Raw genomic sequence first — 23,918 nt, forward strand, 5'->3', positions numbered from 1 at the left:
TTGAAAAAGTATTTGCTGTTAAGAGAGGTTGTGAGCACTACGAAGACGGTATTTGCTGTAAGGAGAGGGCATTTGCTGTTAGTAGTGGGTATAAGCTGTAAGGAGAGAGTATTTGCTGCCAGAAGTGGGTATAAGGTGTAAGGAGAGGGTATTTGCTCTAATAAGAAGGTATTTGCTGTAAGGTGACGGTACTTGCTGCCAGAAGTGGGTATTTGCTGTAATGAGAGGGTGTTTGCTGTAAGGAATGGGTATTTGCTGTAAGGAGAGGGTATGAGCTTCAAGGAGAGAGTATTTGCTGTAAGGAGAGGGTATTTGCTGCTAGAAGTGGGTAGAAGCTGTAAGTAGAGGGCATTTGCTGTAAGGAGAGGGTATTTGCTGTTAAGAGAGGGTATGAGCTCTAAGAAGAGGGTATTCGCTGCAAAGAATAGTATTTGCTGCCAAAAGTGGGTACTTGCTGTAAGGAGAGGGTCTTTGCTGCAAGGAGATGGTATTTGCTGTCAGAAGAAGGTATTTGCTGTAAGGAGGATTTATTTGCCGTTACGAGAGGGTATTTGCTGTAAGGAGAGGGTATTCGATGTAAGGAGTGGGTATTTGATGTAAGGAGTTGGTATTTGCTGTTAAGAGAGGGAATGAACTCTAAGGGGAGGGTATTTGCTGTTAAGAGAGTGTATAAGTTCTAAGAAGAGGGTATTTGCTGTAAGGAGAGGGAATTTCCTGCCAGAAGTGGGTATAATCTGTAATGAGAGGGTATTTGCTCTAATGAGAGGGTATTTACTGTAAGGAATGGGTATTTGCTGTAAGGAGAGAGTATTTGCTGTAATGAGAGGGTATTTGCTGTACGGAGATGGTATTTGCTGTAAGGAGAAGGTATTTGCTGTTAAGGAGAGGGCATTTGCTGCCAGTAGTGTGTATAAGCTGTAATAAGAGGGTATTTGCTGTAAGGAGAGTGTATTTGCTGTAAGGAGAGGGTATTTGCTGTAAGAAGAGTGAATTTGCAGCCAGAAAGTGTGTGCTATGAGGAGTGGGTATTTGCTGTAAGGAGAAGTTATTGTCAAGGGTGAATACAGTAGGGTTCAGTTATTGTCGAGGGTGAATACAGTAGGGTTCAGTTATTGCCGAGGGTGAATACAGTGGGTTCAGTTATTGCTGAGGGTGATTACAGTAGGCTTTAGTTATTGCCGAGGGTGATTACAGTAGGGTTCAGTTATTGCCGAGGGTGAATACAGTAGGGTTCAGTTATTGCCGAGGGTGAATACAGTGGGTTCAGTTATTGCTGAGGCTGATTACAGTAGGCTTTAGTTATTGCTGAGGGTGATTACAGTAGGGTTCAGTTATTGCCGAGGGTGAATACAGTAGGGTTCAGTTATTGCCGAGGGTGAATACAGTGGGTTCAGTTATTGCTGAGGCTGATTACAGTAGGCTTTAGTTATTGCTGAGGGTGATTACAGTAGGGTTCAGTTATTGCCGAGGGTGATTACAGTAGGGTTCAGTTATTGTCGAGGGTGAATACAGAAGGGTTCAGTTATTGCCGAGGGTGAATACAGTGGGTTCAGTTATTGCTGAGGGTGATTACAGTAGGCTTTAGTTATTGCTGAGGGTGATTACAGTAGGGTTCAGTTATTGTCGAGGGTGAATACAGTAGGGTTCAGTTATTGCCGAGGGTGAATAAAGTGGGTTCAGTTATTGCTGAGGGTGATTACAGTAGGGTTCAGTTATTGCCAAGGGTGAATACAGTAGGGTTCAGTTATTGCCGAGGGTGAATACAGTGGGTTCAGTTATTGCTGAGGGTGATTACAGTAGGCTTTAGTTATTGCCGAGGGTGAATACAGTAGGGTTCAGTTATTGCTGAGGGTGATTACAGTAGGCTTTAGTTATTGCTGAGGGTGATTACAGTAGGCTTTAGTTATTGCTGAGGGTGATTACAGTAGGGTTCAGTTATTGCTGAGGGTGATTACAGTAGGCTTTAATTATTGCCGAGGGTGATTACAGTAGGGTTCAGTTATTGCTGAGGGTGATTACAGTAGGCTTTAGTTATTGCCGAGGGTGATTACAGTAGGGTTCAGTTATTGCTGAGGGTGATTACAGTAGGCTTTAGTTATTGCCGAGGGTGATTACAGTAGGGTTCAGTTATTGCCGAGGGTGATTACAGTAGGCTTTAGTTATTGCCGAGGGTGATTACAGTAGGGTTCAGTTATTGCTGAGGGTGATTACAGTAGGCTTTAGTTATTGCTGAGGGTGATTACAGTGGGTTCAGTTATTGCTGAGGGTGATTACAGTAGGGTTCAGTTATTGCTGAGGGTGATTACAGTAGGCTTTAGTTATTGCTGAGGGTGAATCCAGTAGGGTTCAGTTATTGCCGAGGGTGAATACAGTGGGTTCAGTTATTGCTGAGGGTGATTACAGTAGGGTTCAGTTATTGCTGAGGGTGAATACAGTAGGGTTCAGTTATTGCCGAGGCTGAATACAGTGGGTTCAGTTATTGCCGAGGCTGATTACAGTAGGGTTCAGTTATTGCCGAGGGTGATTACAGTAGGCTTTAGTTATTGCCGAGGGTGATTACAGTGGGTTCAGTTATTGCTGAGGGTGATTACAGTAGGCTTTAGTTATTGCCGAGGGTGATTACAGTAGGGTTCAGTTATTGCTGAGGGTGATTACAGTAGGCTTTAGTTATTGCCGAGGGTGATTACAGTAGGGTTCAGTTATTGCTGAGGGTGATTACAGTAGGCTTTAGTTATTGCCGAGGGTGATTACAGTAGGGTTCAGTTATTGCTGAGGGTGATTACAGTAGGCTTTAGTTATTGCTGAGGGTGATTACAGTAGGCTTTAGTTATTGCTGAGGGTGATTACAGTAGGCTTTAGTTATTGCTGAGGGTGATTACAGTGGATTCAGTTATTGCTGAGGGTGATTACAGTAGGGTTCAGTTATTGCTGAGGGTGATTACAGTAGGGTTCAGTTATTGCCGAGGGTGAATACAGTAGGGTTCAGTTATTGCCGAGGGTGAATACAGTGGGTTCAGTTATTGCTGAGGGTGATTACAGTAGGCTTTAGTTATTGCCGAGGGTGAATACAGTAGGGTTCAGTTATTGCCGAGGGTGAATACAGTGGGTTCAGTTATTGCTGAGGGTGATTACAGTAGGCTTTAGTTATTGCTGAGGGTGATTACAGTAGGGTTCAGTTATTGCTGAGGGTGATTACAGTAGGCTTTAATTATTGCCGAGGGTGATTACAGTAGGGTTCAGTTATTGCTGAGGGTGATTACAGTAGGCTTTAGTTATTGCCGAGGGTGATTACAGTAGGGTTCAGTTATTGCTGAGGGTGATTACAGTAGGCTTTAGTTATTGCCGAGGGTGATTACAGTAGGGTTCAGTTATTGCTGAGGGTGATTACAGTAGGCTTTAGTTATTGCCGAGGGTGATTACAGTAGGGTTCAGTTATTGCTGAGGGTGATTACAGTAGGCTTTAGTTATTGCTGAGGGTGATTACAGTGGGTTCAGTTATTGCTGAGGGTGATTACAGTAGGGTTCAGTTATTGCTGAGGGTGATTACAGTAGGCTTTAGTTATTGCTGAGGGTGAATCCAGTAGGGTTCAGTTATTGCCGAGGGTGAATACAGTGGGTTCAGTTATTGCTGAGGGTGATTACAGTAGGGTTCAGTTATTGCTGAGGGTGAATACAGTAGGGTTCAGTTATTGCCGAGGCTGAATACAGTGGGTTCAGTTATTGCCGAGGCTGATTACAGTAGGGTTCAGTTATTGCCGAGGGTGATTACAGTAGGCTTTAGTTATTGCCGAGGGTGATTACAGTGGGTTCAGTTATTGCTGAGGGTGATTACAGTAGGCTTTAGTTATTGCCGAGGGTGATTACAGTAGGGTTCAGTTATTGCTGAGGGTGATTACAGTAGGCTTTAGTTATTGCCGAGGGTGATTACAGTAGGGTTCAGTTATTGCTGAGGGTGATTACAGTAGGCTTTAGTTATTGCCGAGGGTGATTACAGTAGGCTTTAGTTATTGCTGAGGGTGATTACAGTAGGGTTCAGTTATTGCTGAGGGTGATTACAGTAGGCTTTAGTTATTGCTGAGGGTGATTACAGTGGATTCAGTTATTGCTGAGGGTGATTACAGTAGGGTTCAGTTATTGCTGAGGGTGATTACAGTAGGCTTTAGTTATTGCTGAGGGTGAATACAGTAGGCTTTAGTTATTGCCGAGGGTGATTACAGTAGGGTTCAGTTATTGCCGAGGGTGAATACAGTGGGTTCAGTTATTGCCGAGGGTGATTACAGTAGGGTTCAGTTATTGCTGAGGGTGATTACAGTAGGCTTTAGTTATTGCTGAGGGTGATTACAGTGGGTTCAGTTATTGCTGAGGGTGATTACAGTAGGGTTCAGTTATTGCTGAGGGTGATTACAGTAGGCTTTAGTTATTGCTGAGGGTGAATACAGTAGGCTTTAGTTATTGCCGAGGGTGATTACAGTAGGGTTCAGTTATTGCCGAGGGTGATTACAGTAGGGTTCAGTTATTGCTGAGGGTGAATACAGTGGGTTCAGTTATTGCCGAGGCTGATTACAGTAGGCTTTAGTTATTGCTGAGGGTGATTACAGTAGGGTTCAGTTATTGCCGAGGGTGAATACAGTAGGGTTCAGTTATTGCTGAGGGTGATTACAGTAGGGTTCAGTTATTGCTGAGGGTGATTACAGTAGGCTTTAGTTATTGCTGAGGGTGATTACAGTAGGATTCAGTTATTGCCGAGGGTGAATACAGTAGGGTTCAGTTATTGCTGAGGGTGAAAACAGTAGGGTTCAGTTATTGCCGAGGGTGATTACAGTAGGCTTTAGTTATTGCCGAGGGTGATTACAGTAGGGTTCAGTTATTGCCGAGGGTGAATACAGTAGGGTTCAGTTATTGCTGAGTGTGATTACAGTAGGGTTCAGTTATTGCTGAGGGTGATTACAGTAGGGTTCAGTTATTGCTGAGGGTGAATACAGTAGGCTTTAGTTATTGTCAAGGGTGAATCTGGTAGTGCTGTGTTCTCACCCACCCCCCTCACTTTACATCGGCGGTACAGCTGTAGAAACTGAAAATAGTTTCATACTCCTGGGAAATGCACTTCTTTCATAAAATTTAATGCCTCCTACACAATCAGGAAAGCTTAGCAATGCCTCTAATTTCTGAGGATGCAGTAAAGAGCTGGACTGTGCACATCAATAAACATATCATTGTACAGATGTGCAGTAGACAGCATCCTGACAAGCTTAATATGGAAACTGCAGTGTGGCGGACAGAAAAACTCTACAACAGGGAGTCAACACTACCCAATGCATCACCAGCACCAGCCGACCCACTATCAAGGACCTATATACTGCATACTATATACTATATACCATGTTGACTGCACTGTGGTGGACAGGATTACTCCACAATGGGGAGTCAAAGCTGCCCAATACATCACTGGCACCAGCCTACCCACTAACAAGGAGGTACACACAGAAATTGCTGGGAAAAGGCCAGTAGCCTCATGAAGGATCTCAACCACCCTGCTCAGGCACTGTTTGTCCCACTCCCAACGGGGAGGAGGCTATGTAGTATCCATGCCAGGACTACAGTCTCAAAAACAGTTACTTTCCCCAAGCAGTAAGGCTGATCAACACCTCCACCCACTAACTCACTTTTCCACACCCCCAAACACTGTTTCCTGTCATACAGACACTCCTGTGCCTAGCATCACTTTAGGGATATATGATCAATCAATAAGCTATCCTATGTATTTACATTTACTGTGCTCTTTAAAATTATTTTGTGCTCTTTGTGATTTTTGTGCTGAATTGAATCTGGAGTATAATTATTTTACACTTTACACTTGTGTACAGGAAATGCCATTGCACAATCTTGACTCTAGAATCTGGCCACTCCTGTCATTTATGTTTTTTTTGTTATTTCCTTTTGTATTTAGACAGCATCCAAAAAAAATCTGAAAACCGCACAATTTTATTGAGGCGTTGTTTACCATCCACGAGATAACTGTCTGCAGTGGTGCACTGGAACCAGCTGTACAGTTAGAATTCATAGCCTGCTTTGAGGTCAGCTATTGTCGTATGAATGTTACAGATTCCTGTGTCAACACCTACAAAGGACACCATCAATGTAAACTCGGAGTAGCTGTTCACCTCTGTGTAGTGGTGCATGACGGGCAATGGGGGCAGACCACCTGTTGTAAACATGACCAACTTTCCCATTGGCTCATTGGGAGATTTCATTACAAATACAGAGACAGGAATTTAAAACACTCTTTCACCTTACTCTCCTGCAGCAATGCCCCTGGCTGGAGAGCATAATTACAGTGGGATGTTTACATCCCTTTATGCAAACAGACAATGGCATTTATAATGGCATAAAAGAATTGCATGCAGATGTAGGATTCTTAATATATTATAGATTTTGGTGCCTTGCTTCTACATGATAAGCATTCTTCTTTATGAATAGATACTCCCCAAAGCTGACCCCCACCTAAAATTGATGAGCTTCCTCTCCCCCACCCCATCACACTCACAGCTGCTGTGACGGCCTCAGCAGGCAAGCTATTATATGGTGAGAGAAATCACAGTTAAACCTCTCCTCATTAGCCACACACACACTCCCAAAACACAGATATAAGAGAGACAATCGTGGATAGCAGACTGCTGGAAAGTGACACTGGAGAGGTAGCAATGCGGAACAAAGAAATGGCGGGTGAACTGATAAGTGTTTTGTGTCAGTCTTCACTGTGGAAGACACCAGCAGTATGCCAGAAATGCAAGAGTGTCAGGGGGAAGATGATATGTTGTTGCTGTTACTAAGGAGAAGATGGGGAAGCTGAAAAGCTAAGTTAACTGGACCAGATGGACGACACCCCAGGGTTCTGAAAGAGGTGGCTGAGAGATTGTGGAGGCATTAGTAATGATCTTTCAAGAATCATTACATTCTGGCATGGTTCTTGAGGACTGGAAAATTACAAATGCACTCCACTCTAAGAACGGAGGGAGACAGAAGAAAGGAAACTATCAGGCAGTTAGCCTGACTGAGTGGTTAGAAACATGTTGGAGGATGTGGTTTTGGGATACTTGGAGGCTCATGATAGAACAGACCAAAGTCAGCATGGTTTTCTAAAGGGGAAATCTTGCCTGACAAATCTGTTGAAATAACAGGCAGGATAGACAAAGGAGAGTCAGTGAATGCTGTGGACTTGGATTTTCAGAAGACCTTTGACTCATGGGGCTGCCTAACAAGAGTCACTTGGAGGCACATGATAAGTTTACAGGAAAATACCAGCATAAATAGAAGCAACACACATCAAAGTTGCTGGTGAACGCAGCAGGCTGGGCGAAGGGTCTCGGCCCAAAACGTCGACTGTACCTCTTCCTAGAGATGCTGCCCAGCCTGCTGCGTTCACCAGCAACTTTGATGTGTGTTGCTTGAATTTAAAGCATCTGCAGAATTCCTCATGTTTACGAGCATAAATAGAAGATTGGCTGACTGGCAGGAGGCAAAGTGTGGGAATAATGGGGACCTTTTCTGGTTGGCTGCTGGTGACTAGTGGTGTGGAATGGGGGTTAGTGTTGGGGCCACTTCTTTTCATGTTGTATGTCAATAATTTGGATGAAGGAATTGATGGCTTTGTGGCCACGTTTGTGTACAATACTAAAGTAGGTGGAGGAAGCAGGAAGTCTGCAGAAGGACTTAGACAGATTGGGGATGGACAAAGAAGTATCAGATGGAATATAGTGTTGGAAAGTGCATGGTCATGCACTTTGGTGGGAGGAATAAAGGTGTGGACTATTTTTAGAGGTAGAGGGGGATCAGGGAGGTTTAGTTGCAGGTAAGGAAAGCAAATACAATGTTAGCATTCATTTCAAGAGGACTAGAATACAAAAACAAGGTTATGATGCTGAGGCTTTATATGGCATTGGTCAGACCGCTCTTGGAGTATTGTGAGCAGTTTTGGGCCCTTATCTAAGAAAAGATGTGCTGGCACTTGAAAGGGTCCACAGAGGGTTCACAAGAATGATCCCAGGAAAGATAAGGTTAACATACGGGGAGTGTTTAATCTCTCTGGGCCTATACTCATTGGAGTTTCGAAGAATGGTGGGGGGTGGCCTCATTGCAACCTATTGCATATTGAAAGGTCTGGATAAAATAGATGTGGTGAGGATGTTTCCTGTAGTGGGGGCGGGGGGGGGGGGTCTAGGACCAGAGGACACAGCCTCAGAATTGAGGGACGTCCAGTTTGAACAGAGATGAGGAAAAATTTCTTTAGCCAGTGGATGGTGAATCTGTTGAACTCATTGCTACAGACATCTACATAGGCCAAGTCATAGGGCATATTTAAGGTGGAGGTTGATAGGTTCAAGACATCAAAAGTTACAGGGAGAAAGCAGGAGAATGGAATTGAGGGGGATAATGAATCAGCCCTGATGAAATGGCAGAGTAGACTCGATAGGATAAATGATTTAATTCTGCTCTTACGGTCTCTCTCTTTCACACACACACTCACACTCACTCTCTCTCTCTTCCTGATGGATCTCCCTGATTGGCTCAAGACCCCTGTGTGACTTTCTCCTCTCGAACCTGAGATTGGTAACGAAATCCCCAGCGCAGAGTCAGCACAGTGAGAGAGACTGGGCAATGGCAGCAATTTTCTTGGGTCAACCTTAAGTAGAAATGCAGCAGTAGCTGTCAGAGAGCCATTACCAAGCACCCCCTACCCCCAACCTCAGCCCTCTCCTGCTAAGGCTTAACATGATTGGAATTTGTTTACACCCTGTGCTGAAACTTTGTCCATGTTTGTAAATCTTCTTCAAGCCCCACCTTTGAATTGTTTCCCTTTTAGTATCTCACCCCATAAGCTCTATCCCTGAACCCAATCAAATCCCACCTAGAACTCTCTATATCTTAAACCTTTATTAACCCTTTGGTAGATTAAACCCTCTCCATTAACCCTTCTATCCCCAAACCTCCCATCAAAAACTCACACCCTACAATTCCCCATACCCCTAACCCCTCTAGCAAATATCCCACTTCTCCCATCCCTTCTTCCATGAATCACCCCCCAACTGCTATCTGTACTTTTTCCTCTGAAGCCCCACAACTCAATAGCACCCTACAGCCCCAAACCCAGTCTATACTGACTATTCCCTCAAAATGGCATCCACATTTCCCCCGGGATCACATGAGGACACATGGTATCCATGTGGCCAGTTTGCCTCATTCAGGGATTCGGGCCTGAACCCACATAAAACCAGGTGTACATCATGTGAAAGGGGAGGTCTCCAATGCCTGGTATGGGGTGTATTTAAGTCTCTAAATTCACTGCATCCAGTGTCGATGTTCTGATTGCTGTCAGGTTAAGACTTTCATTGACAAATATCGTTTGGGTTGTAGGGTCCCAGACCTGGGTTCCAGCCACAGTTCCTGCTTTTCCACCATTATTCCGCTTTGGGTTTTGATCCTGGAAGCTTGGACTGGATTCTGCAACAGGAAAAAAATGAAGAGGGACTGAAGAAAGATGAAGAATGTTCCCCATGGAAAGCTATCCCGGTTTGGTAGTTTGGAGTGCGGATGAAGGTATACCTTCAAATCTAAACAATGGAGCATGCAACAGGTGTGTCAGTGGTGAACGTGAGCATGGAGAAGTCAGTGCCTGGGCTGGGGATGGAAGTTAGTTGGACAAACATTACTGGGTGAAGGTTCGGTGGGAGAGCAGTCTGAGTGGGAAGTTATTCGAAGGTCAGAGAGTGAAGGGTCAGAGGGAGAGTGGTTAGTTGGTGAGGGGGTCAGTGGGAGAGAGGTCAGAGGGTGAAGGGTCAGTGGGAGAGTGGTTAGTTGGTGAGGAGGTCAATGGGAGAGAGGTCAGAGGGTGAAGGTTCAGTGGGAGACAGATCAGAGGGTGAAGGTTCAGTGGGAGACAGATCAGAGGTCACTAGGTGAGGGTCTGGTCTTAATCCAGATAGTATTCCTACTCTCATACTGGTACTTGTGTGGATTCTTCACCCTCAGAGAGTGCTCTTACTGCCACCTTTTCCCAGGATATCTCAGTCATCCCATCCCACACCCCCCAGCTTCACATCCAATATTTCAAAGTTTCATGAGAATCTATCTGAGCAAATGTGTCCTACCCCAAATCACATGTGTAGTTAAACCTACCTCATACTCATTTTGTTAGGGACACCTGTACACCTGCCTCAGTTAAACCTACCTCACCTGCCTCACACGGGCCTCAGTTAAACCTACCTCACACTTATTTTATTAGGCACACCTGCTCGTTAAGGTAAATATCTAATCGGCTAATCATGTGGCAACAACTCAATGCATACAAAATGAAGACATGGTCACATGGTTCAGTTATTGTTCAGACCAAACATCAGAATGGGGAGGAAATGTGATCTAAGTGACCTTGACTGTGGAATGAGTTGGTGCCAGATGGGGTGGTTTGAATATCTCAGAAACTGCTCATCTCCTGGATTTTCATCACAACAGTCTTTAGAGTTTACGGAGAATGGTATGGAAAAACAAAAAAAATATCCAGTGAGTGTAAACACCTTCCAACCGCAGCCAATAAAAACATACTTTGCTGTTACATCCTTGATTTGTCCTCTCAGGAGCCCCAGGTATTGGTTAATCTGCACCTGGTGGGAAAGAGAAAAATTCAGTATGAAGGCAGTTGATTGACGGGTTCCTGACACACAGTGAGGACTCTGTCCACTCCATAATCCTTTCAGTGGAAGATGGCACATGGAGCAGTGACCACGTGGTCCCTGACGCCCACTTATTGTTCTGGAGTGGGGAACAAGGCTGGGTCTGGTAGAACGTGTCCTGACACTAGGGTTGGGTGGGGGCTGCTGGAATGAGGCAGACGTCTGCTGGGATTTACTGAGCAACAATCCCCTAATGGAATGGCAAGTGAACCAGCATCAGTGTACACTCCAGAACTACATCACCAGCAAAAACAAATTGAGCTGTTGGAGGAACTCAGTAGATCAGGCAACATCTGTGGAGGGAAATGGACAGTCAGCATTTGCAAACACATCTTCTCCCCAAAGATACTGCCTGACCTGCTGTATACTTCCAGCAGCTTTTTTTTGCTCCAGCTTCCAGCATTTACGGTTTCCTGTGTCCTCCCCCAGCACTGAGTCTCTCTCTAGTGGTTACTACAAAGAACAGACCACATTGCGGACCTGCCCAACACCAGCCTCCTGAAATACTCTATTCCATCCTCTGTGTGGGGAGGAGGTTACTAGGAGAGGAATGGAACAGATTTAAGGATGTGCTCAAAGCTTCCTGGAAGGAACACAGATTTCCGGTGAACCTCTGGTCTGTGGAGAAGAAGTCTGCGATCATACTGAGAACCTCTTTAGGAGCACGCCGATGTGCTGTGTGAGTGAAGTTTGTAACTGGTTTGTTACTGTTGTATGTTTAGGATAGCACGGTAGTACAGCGGTTAGCAGAGCCAGCAAACCAGGTTCAAATCTGCTGCTGTCTGTAGATTTGCACACTCTCCCCATGACCACCTTATGTCCCCTGGGCACTCCAGTTCCATCCCACATTGCATAAAAGTACAGGTTCGTAGGTTAATTGGCTACTTGAGTGTAATTGGGTGGCGTTGGTTTGTTGAATCTGAAAGGCCTGTTACCATGCAGTTAAAAGTAACTGTGTAACATCCAGACAGCAATGGAAGATGGAACTTATTGAATCCTACTGAATACAGAAGGCCTAGATAGAGTGGACTTGGAGAGGATGTATCTAATAGTGGGAGAGTCTAGGACCAGAAGGCAAAGCCTCAGGATACAATGACGGCCTTTAAGAACAGAGATGAGGAATTTCTTAAGCCATATGGTGGCAAATCTGTGGAATTCATTGTCATTGGGAGATGAAGTCATTGGGTATATTTAAAGTGGAGGTAAATAGATTCTTGACTAGAAAGGGCATCAAAGGTTATGGAGGGAAGGCAGAATGGGGTTGAGAGGCATAATAAATCAGCCATGATGGAATGGTGAAGCAAACTCAATGAGGCTGAATGGCCTAATTCTGCTTTTATGTCATATGGCCATTTCTCAGAAGCCACTGATGACCTGGGAATTTCCATAAACTGCCAGATGGATGGTGGGGGTTTGGCGGGGTGCAGGGTTTCTGGGTGCACTCCACAGCCTCACATCAGCCAGCAGGAGGCACTGAAGAGCCGTGGGAGGATGTTGTTCACAGGAAGCCCACACCCAAGAGAGTTGGGAGGCAACTGGGTGGAAATTGCAGAAAGGCAAGGGCTAAGATAAGCTGCAACCCTCATTGAGGACCTCCACCATCTCAGGCCATGCTCTTTTCTCACTGCAGCCATCAGGAAGAAGTTACAGGAGTCTCAGGACCCACACCACCAGGTGCACAGTTATTATCAGGCTCGGGTCTCAGGACCCACACCACCAGGTGCACAGTTATTATCAGGCTCGGACCAGTGGAGATAACATCACTCAACTTCCCTCGCTTTATCACTGAACTGTTCCCACACCTATGGGTTCACTTTCAAGGACTCTACACCTCATTTCCTCATATTTATTGCTTCCCTTTTTCTCCTTTTTTCTCTTTGGACAGTTTGTTGACTTTTGCATGCTGGTTGTTTGCCCGCCCTGTTGGGTGTGGTCTTTCATTGATTCTATTGTGTTTCTTATATTTAACATGCCTAACCACAAGAAAACAAATCTTGGGTTTGTATATGGTGATATAGAGTATATGTACTTTGATAAAAAATTTACTTTGTGCTTTGTATGTCCAGGCAAAGTCAATTTACAGATAGTGTGCCGTCAGCCAAGGCAAGAAAGGCCTTTAAACATAGACAAAAACAACAGGAATTCTGCAGATGCTGGAAATTCAAGCAACACACATCAAAGTTGCTGGTGAATGCAGCAGGCCTGCGTTCACCAGCAACTTTGATGTGTGTTCCTTTAAACATAGTTTGCCTTTGTACTGCAGGGGGCCAGATTTAATCAATGTATCAATGTACCAACACAAAATAAGGATGTAAACAAAGGATTAGGGAGCGCGAAGCGCAGAATCAAATATCGCTTTGATGATTGTACGCACTAGTATCAATAGTTTGGTGACAATAAAGTAAAGTAAAGGGGGTCAGTTACTTTACCAATTCTGTTTCTAACTGGCCTTGAATGTGTAGATTCTGTTGTCTATTAATACCTGTATTATTGTAGTGTGATTGGTGATTGATCATGCAAATAAATAATTTGAATACACACAAGGTTATCTATCGGTCAATATTTGTATCCGCTAAACAATTCTATATAAAAATGACATTTCTTTGTTCAGACTTCAAAACAGTGTGGTGACAGGTGCTGAGCTTGTCTCTTTGTGCACAAGTAACTAAAGAAAGAATGTGGATTATCTGAGTCCAGTTTATCAGTGACAACATCTAGGGCAGGGAGCAGATTTGAGTGTTAAAAGACAGGTGAGCTCAACACTAACCTTATGCTTCCTGTAAACCAGGGGAACGATGAAGGCACCAACTACGACTGGAAGAATAAGACAGAGAGAAAGAGAAATCAGGGCACAGAGATCATTAACCAGGCAACACAAAAATAGGTGATATTGTTGATAGTGAAGAAGGTTATCAAAAATTACAGGGGCATCTTGATCAGCTGGTTAAGCGGACCAAGGCATGGCAAATGGAGTTTAATCCAAGTAAGGAAGTGATGTAAAATAAATCAGGGTGGGGTAGGACCCTGGGGAGTGTTGCAGAACAAATACACGTTTCCCTGAAAGTGTTGACAGAGGTAGACAGGGTGAAGTGTTGACACAGGTAGACAGGGTGAAGAAGGCAGCTTTTGGCACACTGACATTCATCAATTAGGGCACTGGGCACTAAGTATAGAAGTTGTGAGTTCCTGTGCAGTTGTACAAGACATTGGTGAGGCCACACTTGTGTCAGTTTTGGTCACTCTGCTATAGGAAAGATGTTATTAAACTGGAAAGTGTGTGGGAAAAGATTTACAGGGATGTTGCCAGGACTTGAAGGACTAAGGTATAGAGAAAGGTTGGACAAACTAGGTCTTTTTTCCCTTGGAGCAGAGGAAAATGAGGGGTGGTCTTATAGAGATGTGTAAAATCATGAGGAGCACAGATAGGATGAATGCACTCCCAGGTTTGGAGGTCAAGATATAGAGGGCATTGGTGAGGCCACACTTGTGTCAGTTTTGGTCACTCTGCTATAGGAAAGATGTTATTAAACTGGAAAGTGTGTGGGAAAAGATTTACAGGGATGTTGCCAGGACTTGAAGGACTAAGGTATAGAGAAAGGTTGGACAAACTAGGTCTTTTTTCCCTTGGAGCAGAGGAAAATGAGGGGTGGTCTTATAGAGATGTGTAAAATCATGAGGGGCACAGATAGGATGAATGCACTCCCAGGTTTGGAGGTCAAGATATAGAGGGCATAGAGGGGAAAATTTAATAAGAACCTGAGGGTCAAATTCTTTTACACAGATTGTGGTGAGTATATGGAAAGAGCTGCTAGAGGAAGTGGTTGAATTGGGTGCAATAACAACTTCAGAGTGATATGGGCCAAATGCAAGCAAATGGGACTATGTTGGATATAGGGCTCTTCGTTGGCATGCACCAGATGGGATGGAGGGCCTACTACCATAATCTGTTATTCCATGACTAGACAGGGTACACCAGGCCGGCACAGGCTGGAGTGAGTTGGACATCCATGCATGACCCACGCCTATCGAAGGTCCATGCTTCTTAGCCAATGGATGCAGGGAGGTGTGTCACTGGGCTGTCACTCCAGTGCACAGAGGGCTCACCTCCGACCTTCCTGCCCCATGGCACTTGACCAAGGGCTGGTGAGCTGACAGGACCCCCTGATCACTGGGGCAAGTAACAACAGGCAATCTTGTGATGACTGGCAATCACCAGGAGCCAATGGGATGGCACCCCACCCCTTTCACTTCTGTCGCCCTGGCAACATGACCCTGCTTTGCTCCCAAAGCCCTCAATGAACAACTCAGAGGCAGGGAACTGGCAGAACCTCTGGGATCTGATTGGAGATGACATCGTATGACACCTGGAGCTCCAGTCTGAGTCACACATACTCAATGGCTTCCAGAGACATGAGAGCCGCTCCAGAGTGATCCTGGGAATGTTGAGTCTCCACAATAGTAGTGATAGCTTCCCCTTACCCAGAATGGTGAGAGTGAGTCCATTGAATAGTGCCCCAATGTACGTCAGCAACCAGAGTAGGACTCCGAACTGGAAGAGAGGGAGAGGGAGACAGCTCAGAGATACTTTTCACTGCACCTCTTCATATATCCATAAACAAAGGCAGATCACTGGCTCTCTGACAGACACCCAGAGAACCCCAGTCGCCCTCCGTTCCCAAGAATAACACACACCCAACTCCCTCATGAAAATGGCCAGTTTCCATCAGGTAGCAAGCTCCAGACTAGACACCACCTGCTGCTTTGTCTGCCTAGTCTTCAGTTTCTCTTCATCCGCCACCCTCAGCCAACTTTGGTTCTGACTATCTTTATTCAGCATCACCTCTGCTTCACCTGGTTCCTTAATTCACCTCACTAAGTGGGACGTTTGTGGATTATAGAGTAGTGGTGGTGTCAGGTATGATGTTCTCCTAAGCGGTTGTCTAGTCCCTTAATGGAGAATGCATATGCATGATGTGGGGAGACTGATACGTGGGCAGCACCACAGAGTCCTTGGCAGTTACATAGAAAGTGACTGGGACCCTTTACTGTAGCAGCCTTCCTCTGCCTTCACTGCTGCTGTGATGTGTCATCATCTTCTGCCGGCTCCACCACTGAGGTCTTGGTTAGAATGCTCTTTGTCTGGAACCTCTCCCTTGACCTTACCACATGGGTAACCCTACCAGAGGCTAAACTCCAGGTGACATCGCTTTCGGGGTTACAGGAACTAATAGGCCTCTACCCATGACAAGGTGACAATCCTCGAAGAAGAGGAATTAGGAGTGATGACACAGCAGAGATTAACAGAGGTTCTGCTTCAATGTACCGGGTCCTGGAGTACAGTGTGCAGTTCTGGTCTCCTTACTTGGAGGAAAGGTATGAAGGTTTTGGATGCTGTGCAGATGATGCTTATTAGTTTGATTCTGGAGTTGAAGGGATTAGCCTAAGAGGAGAGATTGAGTCACCTAAGTCGACACTCATTCAGAAGAATGAGGGAATCTAATAGAAACATATAAAATTATGAAAGGCAAACAACAGGAATTCTGCAGATGCTGGAAATTCAAGCAACATACATCAAAGTTGCTGGTGAACGCAGCAGGCCAGGCAGCATCTGTAGGAAGAGGTGCAGTTGACGTTTCAGGCCGAGACCCTTCGTCAGGACTAACTGAAGGAAGAGTGAGTAAGGGATTTGAAAGTTGGAGGGGGAGGGGGAGATCCAAAATGATAGGAGAAGACAGGAGGGGGAGGGATAGAGCCGGGAGTTGGACAGGTGATAGGCAAAAGGGGATACGAGAGGATCATGGGACAGGAGGTCCGGGAAGAAAGACAAGGGGGGGGGGGTTGACCCAGAGGATGGGCAAGAGGTATATTCAGAGGGACAGAGGGAGAAAAAGGAGAGTGAGAGAAAGAATGTGTGCGTAAAAATGAGTAACAGATGGGGTACGAGGGGGAGGTGGGGCCTTAGCGGAAGTTAGAGAAGTCGATGTTCATGCCACTAGGTTGGAGGCTACCCAGACGGAATATAAGGTGCTGTTCCTCCAACCTGAGTGTGGCTTCATCTTTACAGTAGAGGAGGCCGTGGATAGACATATCAGAATGGGAATGGGATGTGGAATTAAAATGTGTGGCCACTGGGAGATCCTGCTTTCTCTGGCGGACTGAGCGTAGATGTTCAGCAAAGCGGTCTCCCAGTCTGCGTCGGGTCTCGCCAATATATAAAAGGCCACATCGGGAGCACCGGACGCAGTATATCACCCCAGTCGACTCACAGGTGAAGTGATGCCTCACCTGGAAGGACTGTTTGGGGCCCTGAATGGTGGTAAGGGAGGAAGTGTAAGGGCATGTGTAGCACTTGTTCCGCTTACACGGATAAGTGCCAGGAGGGAGATCAGTGGGGAGGGATGGGGGGGACGAATGGACAAGGGAGTTGTGTAGGGAGCGATCCCTGCGGAATGCAGAGAGAGGGGGGGAGGGAAAGATGTGCTTAGTGGTGAGATCCCGTTGGAGGTGGCGGAAGTTATGGAGAATAATATGTTGGACCCGGAGGCTGGTGGGGTGGTAGGTGAGGACCAGAGGAACTCTATTCCTAGTGGGGTGGTGGGAGGATGGAGTGAGAGCAGATGTACGTGAAATGGGGGAGATGCGTTTAAGAGCAGAGTCGATAGTGGAGGAAGGGAAGCCCCTTTCTTTAAAAAAGGAAGACATCTCCCTCGTCCTAGAATGAAAAGCCTCATCCTGAGAGCAGATGCGGCGGAGACGGAGGAATTGCGAGAAGGGGATGGCGTTTTTGCAAGAGACAGGGTGAGAAGAGGAATAGTCCAGATAGCTGTGAGAGTCAGTAGGCTTATAGTAGACATCAGTGGATAAGCTGAGATCTAGAAAGGGGAGGGAGGTGTCGGAAATGGACCAGGTAAACTTGAGGGCAGGGTGAAAGTTGTAGGCAAAGTTAATAAAGTCAACGAGTTCTGCATGTGTGCAGGAAGCAGCGCCAATGCAGTCGTCGATGTAGCGAAGGAAAAGTGGGGGACAGATACCAGAATAGGCACGGAACATAGATTGTTCAATTATGAAAGGGATAGATATCTCTGCCATGGACAGTCCCAACCCGGCTATGAATTGGGCATGGGGCTAGCAACCCCATCCCATAAAAGCCCAGTGCTATAGAAACACCAAAAGAAGCATCAAAGACCTCAACCCTGGGAGAGAAAGGATCCTTACTTAGAAGACGTATAAAGTCATGTTGTGAAAGTGATCAACCTTCTATCCACCCAGGACAGAGGACTCTGGCAAGCTGCTGCTGTGGCCTATGCCGCAAGAGGGATGATGGGCTTATGAAGAAGATATAGAACAGGAAAGTTGTTTCCACTGGTACGTGAGTCTAGAACTAGGGACATAATCTCAAGATTCAGGGGAAAAGATTTAGGATGTAGATGAGGAGAAATTGCTTTTCCCAGAAAATAGTGAATCTGTGGAATTCTTTGGTCAGGGAGGCAGCAGAGGCTATCTCATTAAATATATTTAAGACACAATTACATAGGTTTTTCAAGTAAGGGTTATGGGAAAAGGCATGATCCTACTGCATGGTGGAGCAGGCTGATTCCTGCCTGAATTTCTTGTGTTCTTACAGCAGGAAGCCATTTGTTGTAAGATGTCAGTGTACAGAGGCGGGTGGGGGGGGGGTGGTTTTGTACCACCTACAGAATGTACTGTAGTACTCTGACACCATCACTGCCACTTGTGCAGCCAAATCCACAAGAATCTATTTATCATATTGTAAATCAACAATTGACTGACAACTGACCACCATTTCTATCCCAGTGTGCCACAAAGCACCAATGGGCATTTTAGAGAAGACTTTCTTAAAATAAGGGTCTTGTTCAAGCACAAACAGAACGTTTTTGTCAGTTCATTTCCCAGAGGTGTTGTGGTATGACTGTCTACTCAATTTACGAACCAACAGATATCTTCAGAACTTGCAGGTGCTAATAAAGTCAGAGTTCTTTCCTTGTCAGAACAACAGTAACATTTTTATTTATTTAGAGGCCCTTCCATCCCTTCAAGCCACACTGTCCCAGCAACCCCTGATTTAACTCCAGCCTAATCACAGGACAATATATAATGACCAATTAACCTACTAACCAGTACAACTTTGGACTGCGGGAGGAAAAATCACACACAATCCACTGGGAAGACATATAGACTTCTTACAAATGACATCAGAATTGAACTCCGAACTCTTTTGTCCAGGGCCCTAATCGTGTCATGCTACCTTGATGCTAATGTGGCATTCATGAATTCCTTCATCAGAGATGACACCATCAACAGTTTGTGTTAAATTGTATTAAGATAAGGTGTTTGGGGTCACATACACGGGAGTGAAGAGCTACAACTGAGTTTCTTAGAGTCATCACTAGGGTTAGTTGTATTCAGGATCAGCAACAGAAAGAAATGGATGTGCAGTGATTTTACAGTGACAAGTTAAAATTTGATAAGATTGTCAGGGTACAGAGAATACATCAGTACATGGTTTCCTGTGTGATTTTTTTAATAGATTAGTTGGAGATTAGCTCTAATTGTCAAATATTCATCAAAAGATACAGTAAAATGCATTGTTTACATCAAATTAAATCAGTGAGGATTGTGCCGGGCAGCCTGCGAATACGGCCACACTTCCCGCGCTAATAAAGAAAGCAAGATGGCGCTGGTAACTGGCGACTTTGCATGTGCTCTCCCCAGCAAACTGCCCTCTCCACTATCCTATACTCAAGAAACCCTTCTAAACCTCCAATTTAGCAAGATCAAGATCAACAACACCCTGGTGAAGCTACTGACCCAGCTGGAGACCACCGAGCCAGAACTGCTTCTTAAACTCCGGACTGCACCTGGACCCGACCGGCGAGGCCCACCACGTTCCCGGAGACCCGCGGTCTGCTACCGTGCCGGAGCGCTTGGAGACGTGGCCCATTCCGACCAGCACCTCTCCGGAGCAGACGACCACACAGAAGTGACGGCAGAGACCTCAAGGTGTCTCAGACGCTTCCCCGGAGCGACCACCGTAAAGCCCCGTTGGTGGCCATCCACAGCTGCCGGAAATGAGGCCTCCGCCACCGACCTCGGAAATCGAGCCCGAGGCTCGGCTGGAGTGGAGGCCTCCGCAACCGTGACTTGGCTTGAGGACTTGTTTCAGCAAGGAGCCCAGCCATCTGGGATTAAGTGTTGGCTTCGGGGCCCGACCCAATCGACAGACCGGGCCCCCGGCAGCTGGAAGTGGCAGTGGAGCCTCCCCCGTTACTCGGCCCGACCCGGAGCACACGACGACGCGACCCGTCGATCGATCCCAGCGGGATGCGTCCACCAACATCAAAGAGCTGACAACAAAACACTGCATCAATGGAAACCTGGAAAGATGCACTATTTACTGAGGAAGCGTGGGAAAAAGAGCTGGGCTGCTGGTCAGATTGAAGCTGAGGGGCTTCAGGGTCCCTATGCCCACCATCTTACTAGCTAATGTGCAAGCCATAGAGAACAAGGTGGATGATCTTAAAGGGAGACTCACCTACTGCAGGGAGATGCAGAACTGCTGTGTATTCTGTTTCACCAAGACCTGGCTCTCCCCTGCCACCCCCGACTGTGCCATCCGATCGGAGGGATTTTCGATCCATCGGATGGACTGCACAGTGTCTTCGGGCAAGATGAGGGGAGGTGATGTCTGCCTACTGATCAACACTGGGTGGTGCTCGGACACAGTGGCACTGACAAGCTCCTGCAGCCCGGACCTGGAACACCTGTCAGTGAAGTGTCATCCCTACTATCTGCCACGGGAATTCACCTCGGTCATACTGACGGCGGTCTACATTCCCCCCCAGGCGGACGTGGAGTGTGCTCTGAACATACTGTATGCCAACATCAGTGAACTTCAGACCAGGTATCCGGAGGCTTTGCTCATTACAGCCGGGGACTTTAACCAGGCCAACCTCAGAAAGGCGCTGCCAAAGTTATACCAACATGTCTCCTGTCCCACTAGAGGCCCGAATATACTTGGCCACTGCTACAAGGATGCCTACCATTCCGTCCCACGACCTCACTTCGGAAAATCGGACCATCAGGCTGTACTCCCCCTCCTGGCTTACAAACAGAAACTGAAGCGGGAAGTCACGGTGTCAAAAGTAGTGTCACGTTGGAAGGATGAAACGGATGAGGTCCTCCGTGACTGCTTTGAATCGGTGGACTGGTTAGTATTCAAGGACTCGGCAGCTAACCTCAATGAGTATGCCTCAGCTGTCACGGACTTTACTTGGAAATGCACGGAGGACTATGTGCCTCGCAAGATGAGCCAGGTATTCCCTAACCGGAAACCTTGGATGAATTATGAGGTCAAGTCCCTTTTAAAGGCTACAGCTGTGGCTTTTAGGTCCAGCAATACCAGTCGTTACATGGAATCCAGGCGTGAACTCCAGAAAGCCATTAAGGGTGCCAAGAGGCAATATCGAGCTAAGTTGGAAGCCCAGGCTAACCAGAGGGATGCCAGTAGACTATGGCAGGGTCTAAATGAGATCACTGGGCGCAAAGAAAAGGCTGGGAATATCAATAACTGTGGCGCTTCTCTTCCTGATGAACTTAACGTATTCTACGCAAGATTTGAACAGAAGAGGAGCGTCCCGCTCCCTCCGGATGAACCTGACCTGGTGGCATTGAGATTCATCGTCACTGAGGAGGACGTCAGAAGGGCCTTCCTGAAGATAAATCCAAGGAAGGCAATGGGCCCAGATGGCGTCCCAGGACGGGTTCTCCGGGCCTGTGCAAGCGAGTTAGTTGGAGTGTTTGCTGACATCTTCAACTGCTCCTTGCTTCAGTCTAAGATCCCCTCGTGTTTTAAGAAGGCAACGATAATCCCAGTGTCGAAGAAGAGCAAAGTGGCATGCCTGAATGACTATCGACCTGTGGCTCTGACATCAATTGCTATGAAGTGCTTCGAGAGATTGGTTATGGCACACATCAACCACAGCCTACCGGTCAACCTTGATGCTTTGCAATTCACATACCGGAGCAACAGGTCAACGGCAGATGTCATCTCTCTGGCCCTACATTCCTCTTTAGAACACTTGGAGAATAAAAACGCATACGTAAGGCTCCTTTTCATTGACTACAGCTCTGCCTTTAATACCATCATTCCAAATAAACTGATTTCGAAGCTTCGGAACCTGGGCCTTAGCACTCAGATCTGCAGCTAGATCTTCAACTTCCTCACAGACAGGACCCAGGCTGTAAAAATAGGGGACAAGCTCTCCCCTACAATCACTCTGAGCACCGGTGCCCCACAAGGCTGTGTACTCAGCCCCCTGCTGTACTCACTGTACACCCATGATTGTGTAGCCAAGTTTCCACCAAACTCAATATATAAGTTTGCTGATGACACCACAATTGTAGGCCGTATGTCGGGTAATGATGAGTTTGAGTCGAGAGAGGAAATTAAGAACCTGATGGCATGGTGTGAAGACAATAACCTATCCCTCAACGTCAGCAAGAGGAAGGAATTGGTTGTTGACTTCAGAAGGAGTAGCCGACTGCAAGACCCAATTTACATCGGTGGTGTGCAAATGGAACAGGTCAAAAGTTTTAAGTTCCTCAGGGTCAGTATCACAAATGACCTGACCAGCCAAGCAGAATTCACTGCCAAGAAGGCCCACCAGCGCCTTTACTTCCTGAGAAAATTAAAGAAATTTGGCCTGTCCCCTAAAACCCTCACTAATTTTTATAGATACAGCAGAGTAAGCATCCTTCTAGGGTGCATCACAACCTGGTATGGAAGTTGTCCTGTCCAAGACCGAAAGAAGCTGCAGAAGATCGTGAACACAGCACAGCACATCACACAAACCAATCTTCCATCCGTGGACTCACTTTACACCGCATGCTGTCGGAGCAGCGCTGCCAGGATAATCAAGGACACAACCCACCCAGCCAACACACTTTTCGTCCCTCTTCCTCCAGGAGAAGGCTCAGGAGCTTGAGGACTCGTACGGCCAGATTTGGGAACAGTTTCTTTCCAGCTGTGATAAGACTGTGATCCTGACCCGGATCTGGGCCGTACCCTCCAAATATCCGGATCTGCTTCTCATTTTTTTTTGCACTACCTTACTTTCCCTTTTCTATTTTCTATTTATGATTTATAATTTAAATTATTAATATTTACTATCGATTTGAACTCCAGGGAGCGTGAAGCGCAGAATCAAATATCGCTGTGATGATTGTACGCTCTGGTATCAATTGTTTGGCAACAATAAAGTAAAGTAAACACTGTGGCTACTTTATTAGGTACACCTGTACACCTGCTCATTAATGTAAACATCTAATCACGTGGCAGCAACTCAAATCTTAAAAGCATGCAGACACGGTCAAGCAATTATTCAAATCAAACATCAGAATGGGGAAGAAATAGATTAGATTAGATTAGATTAGATTCAACTTTATTGTCATTGTGCCGAGTACAGATACAAAGCCAATGAAATGCATTTAGCATCTGACCCGAAATGCAAAAAATAGTGTTATTTACAAAATAACTGCGAATAAAAAGTAAGTGCTACAGCACACAAATATAAAAGTACTGAGACAGTACAATATGGATGCAATACTGTTTAGCGCTGTGATGTGAGGTTCAGCAGGGTCATAGCCTCACGGAAGAAGCTCTTCCTGTGCCTGCTGGTGTGGGAGCGGAGGCTCCTAGACATGGTACAGTTGCCACACCACATTGAGATGTAGTTGGTAAGCATGTTCCCAATAGTACAGCGGTAAAAGTCCATCAGTATCCTGGGACAGAGGTGAGCTTTCTTGATGTTCCACAGGAAATAAAGGCGCTGTTGTGCCTTTTTGATCAGGATGGAGGAATTCAGGGACCAGGTGACATCCTCGGAAATGTGGACAGCAAGGAATTTGAAGCTTGATACATGCTCTACTACAGCTCCGTTGATGTCGTGGGGATGTGAGTGAGGCTCCTAGCATGCTTGAAGTCCATAATGATCTCCTTGGTCTTCTGGGTGTTAAGGGCCAGATTGTTGTCGGCACATCACGTGGCCAGGTGCTGGACCTCGACCCTGTAGGCCGTCTCATCATCCTTTCTGATCAGGCCAACCACTGTGGTGTCGTCTGCGAACTTGATTATGGAGTTAGAGTCATGTACAGGAACGCAGTCATGGGTAAAAA

The 23,918-nt window shown here is 46.1% G+C and overlaps 1 protein-coding gene across 2 annotated transcripts in view; it reads right to left on the bottom strand.

Annotated features, from left to right (window-relative positions):
* LOC134352869 (reticulon-2-like) overlaps positions 1-23,918 on the bottom strand; it is a 269,961-nt gene that overhangs the window by 6,772 nt on the left and 239,271 nt on the right. For both annotated transcript variants that reach the window (XM_063060408.1, XM_063060409.1), the window contains exons 8-11: positions 15,204-15,273; positions 13,492-13,538; positions 10,597-10,655; positions 9,422-9,498 (exon numbers count right to left, since the gene is read on the bottom strand). In XM_063060408.1, coding sequence (XP_062916478.1) covers positions 9,456-9,498; positions 10,597-10,655; positions 13,492-13,538; positions 15,204-15,273 — 219 coding nt within the window. In that variant the 3' untranslated portion in view covers positions 9,422-9,455. The remainder of the gene's footprint in view (positions 1-9,421; positions 9,499-10,596; positions 10,656-13,491; positions 13,539-15,203; positions 15,274-23,918) is intronic.

This window comes from Mobula hypostoma, chromosome 10 (genome assembly GCF_963921235.1).
Source record: "Mobula hypostoma chromosome 10, sMobHyp1.1, whole genome shotgun sequence".
NCBI classification, from domain to species: Eukaryota; Metazoa; Chordata; class Chondrichthyes; order Myliobatiformes; family Myliobatidae; genus Mobula; species Mobula hypostoma.